The sequence below is a fragment of the Pteropus vampyrus genome, unplaced genomic scaffold (genome assembly GCF_000151845.1).
Source record: "Pteropus vampyrus isolate Shadow unplaced genomic scaffold, Pvam_2.0 Scaffold253, whole genome shotgun sequence".
In the NCBI taxonomy this organism is placed as follows: Eukaryota; Metazoa; Chordata; class Mammalia; order Chiroptera; family Pteropodidae; genus Pteropus; species Pteropus vampyrus.
Window position 1 is genome coordinate 889,762 of NW_011889034.1, and position 5,764 is coordinate 895,525.

Consider the following 5,764-nt stretch of genomic DNA (forward strand, 5'->3'; position numbering starts at 1 on the left):
GGGGATCCCGGCCAAGGCGCGCCGGGCGGGGCGTGGGAACGAGCGCGGGCCAGGGCAAGCCGGGGTCTTCACCTGCGTCCCCGCCTCTCTGTCTCTTCCCGGGTCATCCGGGTGGGGGCGGGTGACGGCAGGTAGCACCGCCGCCGAGGCTCCGCGCCTGGCGCGTGTAACTATATATAATCCGCGGGGCGGGGGCGGCTGTTTCGCCGGCTCCGAGTGCTAATTTATGAGGGGAAGACAGCCAGCTCCGGGGTGCCGAGAGGGTGTGCTCCGAGGTGGGGCGAGGGGCCGTCGGCCTCCGTGGCGGCGGGCAGCCTCCGCAGGGGCTTTGCGGCCTTTCCCTGAGGCTCCGCCGCCACGGGGCGGTACTTCTCCCCATTTCACAGATAAGAAGCTTGAGTCTCGGGGGGCGCGACTCTCCCAAGGTCACGAAGCAGAGGCGACTTTCACCGTGGGCGCGTCTGCCTCCTGGCAGCCTAGATGGGGCTGCAGCCATCTCGGGTGTCCTTCCCCGGTGTCTGTGCTCATAACCCAGGGGTTGGCCCGGGAGGGCTCTCGGTGGGGACCCTGGGAAGAAGGCGGCCCCGGGGCTCTCGCGCTGGAGGATGATCCCAGCGGAAGCGGTTCGGTCCGCTGCAGCCGGGCCGGGCAGCTCCAGCTCCTCGGCTTCCCACTAGGTGGGAGTGGGCGAGGACCCGGCAAAGTGCCTGCCCTAGCTGGGGGACCGCATGGGGAGGGTAGCCCCTCCCCAGGAGCCCTGCCTGGGGCTGCCCCCGCCGGCCATTTGGGACAGCCTGTCCAGAAGCAGAGCTGTGCCAGGCGCTTTAGAGATCCTGTGGTGCCCGGTGTTGAAAGACCCGGGCCGTTCCTGCGGGGCACGTGTGGGTGGGAACAGGGAACCATGGGAAGGAGCGGCTCCGTGGCCCGGCCCTCCGGGACCGTCCTGGCAGGGGGTGGAGGGGCCCTCTCTGCGCGGGGCTCTGACTGGCTCCCGGACCGGGCGTGCCTGCGGGGCTCTTTGAGGCCCTTCAGGGTGGCAGGCCGGGCGTCCCCCGCCTGTCCTCACGGTGTCCCTCTGCCCGCAGCGCTCTGCTTCGCCCTCACCCGCTCGCTGCTGCTGACCTGTCTGGTGCCTGCCGGGCTGCTGGGCCTGCGCTACTACTACAGCCGAAAGGTGGTCCTGGCCTACCTGGACTGTGCGCTGCACACGGACATGGCCGACATCGAGCAGTACTACATGAAGCCGCCTGGTGAGTCCCCAGAGTCGCCGCCCCCACCCCTAGCCTCCTCCTGGGCAGAGCCATCCCTGCCCAGCAGCCTCAGGCCAGGCCTGGGGTGAGGGCCAAGCAAGGATGGCTCCACGACCCGTGACTGGGTGACCCGGGGCTCTGGCCCAGAGCTAGGGTGCAGCAGGCTGGGCGGGGCTGGGGGCAGAGCTAGGTTCGTGGTGCTGAACTGAGGTCTCTGGGTGTCCACCTGGGCCTGCCAGGCCCAGGGCCTCTGCCTTTCGTCCTCTTGGGTCAGGGTGCTGAGTGGCCTGAGCTGGCCCTGGGCCATGTGTGCTGGCCCGGCTCCTCACTCTGCCCGCTGCCCTTTCCCCGTTTCTACTGAGGGCCTGGGGTCTTTCTCGCCTCTCCTCGGGCCTGTCTGGTCCCGGGCGCTCACTGGGGCCTTGCTGGGCCCTGGGCAGGCTGAGAGAGGACCGGGGAAGGGCGGAGGTCACTCTGGGAAGGCAGGGACCCGCAGGGAGCACAGGGATCTTAAGTCTTGGTCTCCACTTCCGGTCTCAGCCACTCCGGCCCCTGGTGAGGCCCCCTATTGAGGGAGGGGCCTGTAGCCCCCTGGGGGCCACTCCGTCTGGCAGGCTGGGTCCTGGGAGGCAAGGCCACTGGTCTCTCCATGCCTGGGGCCAGAGGAGACATCCTTCGTCCCGGCCACCTGGGGCACGAGGGTGTCCCAGGTGCTGGACGGCCCCTGAGCCGATGAGAGGGGAAGGGGTGAGCCCCAGCGGCTGGCTAGGGTCTAGCGAGAGCCCAGTAAGTGCCAGGGAAGGGCAGTGGGGACAAGAGGACCACGATGTCCTAGAGCAACAGTGACGCCCCCGGGTACTGCCAGCTCCTGTGCCCACTGGTTCTGGCCAAGCTGCCCTGCCCCATCCTGTGGGGGCTGGTCCCGCCCCCCCCACACACCCCTGCAGCTGGCTGGCTGGCCTTGGGCACCCTTGTCCCAAGCCCAAACAAAGCATCTTATCAGCCTCCACGGAACCCTAGCTTCAGCTTGGCTCTGCCTGTGATGGGAGGTGGCAGAGGGTGAGCCCCGTCTGGCTGGCACCGGGGCCCAGGCCGCAGGTGCTGAAGGGGACTCGGGTGGGGCCGGGTGTGGCATGCGGACCTGCTCTCGGCCTGCCCTTCAGGCTGCAGTCTGTCTGGGCGTGAGATGGGGAGTGGCGCCCGCCTGGCCCTCCTGGGCAGAGAGGCTGGACAGCAGCTGCTGGGGCTGCGGGACTTGTGGGAGCTGCTCCTACAGTGGGGACACGGAGGCTTCGGGAGGGCGAGGCTCCCGGGACTGTCCCAGCCTCTGGGCGGGCCCGGGTGGGTGGACAGAGCCGGAACTTTTGGATGGTGGCAGTCGGGAGCAGTGTGCCTCCAGCATCCCAGGAGCTCTGCCACACGCCAGGCCTCAGGCTATGGCACCGAAGGGGACAGGAGACTTTGCAGAGCTGTGGGCAGACGAGACAGCGGAGGACCCCTGGGGGCCAAGCGGAGGGCTGAGGCGTGTCTTCCAGGCAGGGGTCAGGAGCAGAAGTTGAAGCGGGGAGAGGCTGGTCACTCACAGAGGGCAGTTGGGGCGGGGTGGAGGTTGGCAGTGGGGGGTGGTTGGCGAGAGGACATATCGAGGGGGCTGGAGTGGCCGTGAGGCATGAGCAGGCCAGTCTCCAGATGGGCACCCAGCGCTAGCCCAGCCCTTGCGCCCTATAGGCCCCGGGCCTTCAGTCAGCAGAGGCGGCGCCCTCCCCTCTGGTCTTCGTGGCCTGTCCCCTGCGCGCTCTTGTCCTCACTGGCCCGGGGCCTCTCCCGTCTTCTGCCCTGCGTGGGGCTGTGATAGGTCCCGGCCGTGGGTGGGGACGGTTGGTCTGGCCGCCCGGCTCAGCCAGGGACAGTGGAGTGTTGGGCCTGTGCCCATTCCAAGTGCCCCCCTTGGATTTCTTAAGTGTTGACACAGCTCTGCCCCCGAGCCTGCCAAGGGCCTGCCTCGAGGTGCAGGTGCTGCCAAACACCACCTGCTCCCCCCGACCCAGGCCGTCCATGCTCCCGTGGTGACCCCCTCCTGCACTCCTCTCTCTGCAGACTGGACACGTGGGGCGTGGGGACAAGTGTGCTGGGCTCCAGGTGGCTGGGAGCCATGGCGGGTTGGCTGCACTGTGGCCTCTCGGTGGCCATCCGGGGCTGTCCGGGCTGGTCTGAGCGTTGCTGGGCGGGTTGGAGGTGGCCCACTTGGCTGAACACCACCCAGCTCTGTGTCCCTGGGGGGGGACTCAGGCTCAGGGTCGGAGTCCGCTCAGGGGCTGGCGGGGCCGGGTGTGTCCCCTGGCCGTGCTAGCGCCCTGACCGCCCTGTCCCCCGCAGGCTCCTGCTTCTGGGTGGCCGTGCTGGACGGCAACGTGGTGGGCATCGTGGCGGCACGGGCGCACGAGGCGGACAACACGGTGGAGCTGCTGCGCATGTCCGTGGACTCGCGCTTCCGCGGCAAGGGCATCGCCAAGGCGCTGGGCCGCAAGGTGCTGGAGTTCGCGCTGGTGCACAACTTCTCCGCGGTGGTGCTGGGCACCACGGCCGTCAAGGTGGCCGCCCACCGGCTCTACGAGTCTCTGGGCTTCAGACACGTGGGCTCCAGCGACCGCTACGTGCTGCCCGGCATGACCCTCTCGCTGGCCGAGCGCCTCTTCTTCCAGGTCCGCTACCACCGCTACCGCCTGCAGCTGCGTGAGGAGTGACCGCCGCCCGCCCGCCGCCCGCCGCCCGCGCCGCTTCCAGACGCTCACCTCGGCGTTCCCATTGGGTTTTTCCTTTTCCGACATCACGTGGTTCTCTGGCCGGTTCCGGGTGGGGGGGCGGGGCTGTTGCTCGTCCGTGACATTTCGGGGGGTGGGTTGTCAGCAGCCACGGTCCCTCGCCCTCCCTAGCCTGCTGGAGCCATGCCCTGAGGAGTGACAGCATGGGCCACCACGCACCCATGCAGCTGCCAGGCCCTGGCTGGCAGGGCCCCTTCCGGCCCTCAGCCACTGGGGCAGGCCCCACCCCGTCCACCGAGCACAGAACCTCTGCAGTGAGGCCCCCATCCAGCAGCCCCTTGGCCACCAGCCAGGCTGCAGCTCAGCCATTGGTCCCCGGATGGCGTGGCCTGCTGGGCTGGCCGGCCACTGCCCCGTGGGGCGCTGAGCTGGCCGCGGTCTGCTTTGCTCTGTGCATGCTGAGCACGTGGCCTGGCTGCAGCATGCCGCATGCCCGCCGCTCCGCCCTGCTGCCCTGCACAGGTGGGGCCCAGGCTGGCGAGCGCCCCGCCCCAGCCCTGAGCTGGGCGCGGTGGCCACCTGCTCTCGGGAGGGCCTGTCTCACAAGCCCTTTGCTTCCCCCAGTTCAGCTTCGCGTGGCCTCCGAATCACTCTCCTTCCTTTTGGTCCCCACCCATCCCCTGCCTGGGCTTTGCTGATTGGCGTCATCACCCCATGTGGTTCCCATAGCAACCCGCTGCCCAGCAGTGGTTAGGGCCCTTCAGGAGAGCCAGGTGGGGAGGCAGTCTTGGGGTCACCTCTCTCCCGTGCCACTGGATCACAGTGGCCTCTCCCAGACCTCCCGAGGAATCCCCCCAGCTCACAGCCTACAGGCCCTGCCTGTGACTCTTACTAACCCAGGCCGCTGCCGGCACCTCTGAGCCCACAGCTTCTCCCAGCCTGAAACCGACCTGTTTTTTAATATGTTATTTAGACAGAATAGCACTCTGCATGTCTTTAATTCTTGGGACAAAACGGTAGTTTATACCTTAACACACACACACACCAGTGTGGTCTTGAATATGCAGTTTCTGGCCCAGTTGGTGGGGGTGGGTGGCCGGGTGGGTGGAGGTTTCAAAGTCCGAAACCTGGAAGGAGACCCTAGCTGAGCTTGATTGCCCCCCAGGAGCGTTCCTGGTTGGCGAGGCGGCTGCGGGCCACCCCTGCCCGGCCTTGCAGCCTCTGGGAGGAGAGCAGGTCTTGCCGTCCGTGCTGCTGGCCCTCCTCCCCAAGGTCGGAGGCGGGGGGCTCTTGGGCATGGACGGCCTGGGTGCGGGGGGAGCAAGGTGGTGTTTGGCAGCACCTGCACCTCGAGTTAGAAGCCTGGACCTGGCTGTGGTGACAGGAGGGGCATCAGTGCCTGCCAAGACCCCTTTCTTTGGGAGTTGCGGGAGGCGAGGCAGGCCACTGAACTGGGTCCCACATGCCTGAAAAGGCGCTTCGGAAATTAGCAAGTGAATGAAACAAACCCAGTTTCCCAAGGAGCCTTCTGTGCTGTCAGCAATCGAGATATTTGCAGAACACTGTACAGACCCTGCTGTCCCCTGTACATATCCCCCTGGTGGCACCCGGTCCCTGCTGGGGATGGGAGTTTTGTAGACTGTACAGAAATTGGCACCCTATTTTCTTGCAGTTCTCAGATTTTGTTAACCTGGATTATACAGACAGACGTAAAGTGTTTTAGCAAAATGGAAAACAAACAGTTGTGCCTTT

The 5,764-nt window shown here is 66.9% G+C and overlaps 1 protein-coding gene across 2 annotated transcripts; it reads left to right on the forward strand.

Moving 5' to 3' along the window:
* The first annotated feature begins 324 nt into the window (after nucleotides 1–324).
* Nucleotides 325–5,764, forward strand: NAT8L (N-acetyltransferase 8 like). 2 transcript variants are annotated; one of them, XM_023520232.1, is made up of 3 exons: nucleotides 325–516; nucleotides 1,086–1,250; nucleotides 3,627–5,764. In XM_023520232.1, exons 2-3 carry the CDS (start codon nucleotides 1,214–1,216, stop codon nucleotides 3,992–3,994), a joined length of 405 nt encoding a protein of 134 aa, XP_023376000.1. In that variant the 5' UTR covers nucleotides 325–516; nucleotides 1,086–1,213; the 3' UTR covers nucleotides 3,995–5,764. The 2 variants fall into 2 exon arrangements, with proteins under 2 accessions (XP_023376000.1, XP_011372998.2); XM_011374696.2 differs by having other exon boundaries at nucleotides 380–1,250.

Coding starts and splice junctions, on each gene's coding strand:
- NAT8L (XM_011374696.2), top strand. CDS start 902: ATGGGAAGGAGCGGCTCCGTGGCCCGGCCCTCCGGGACCGTCCTGGCA. Junction 1,251..3,626: donor GTACTACATGAAGCCGCCTG/GTGAGTCCCCAG, acceptor TGTCCCCCGCAG/GCTCCTGCTTCTGGGTGGCC.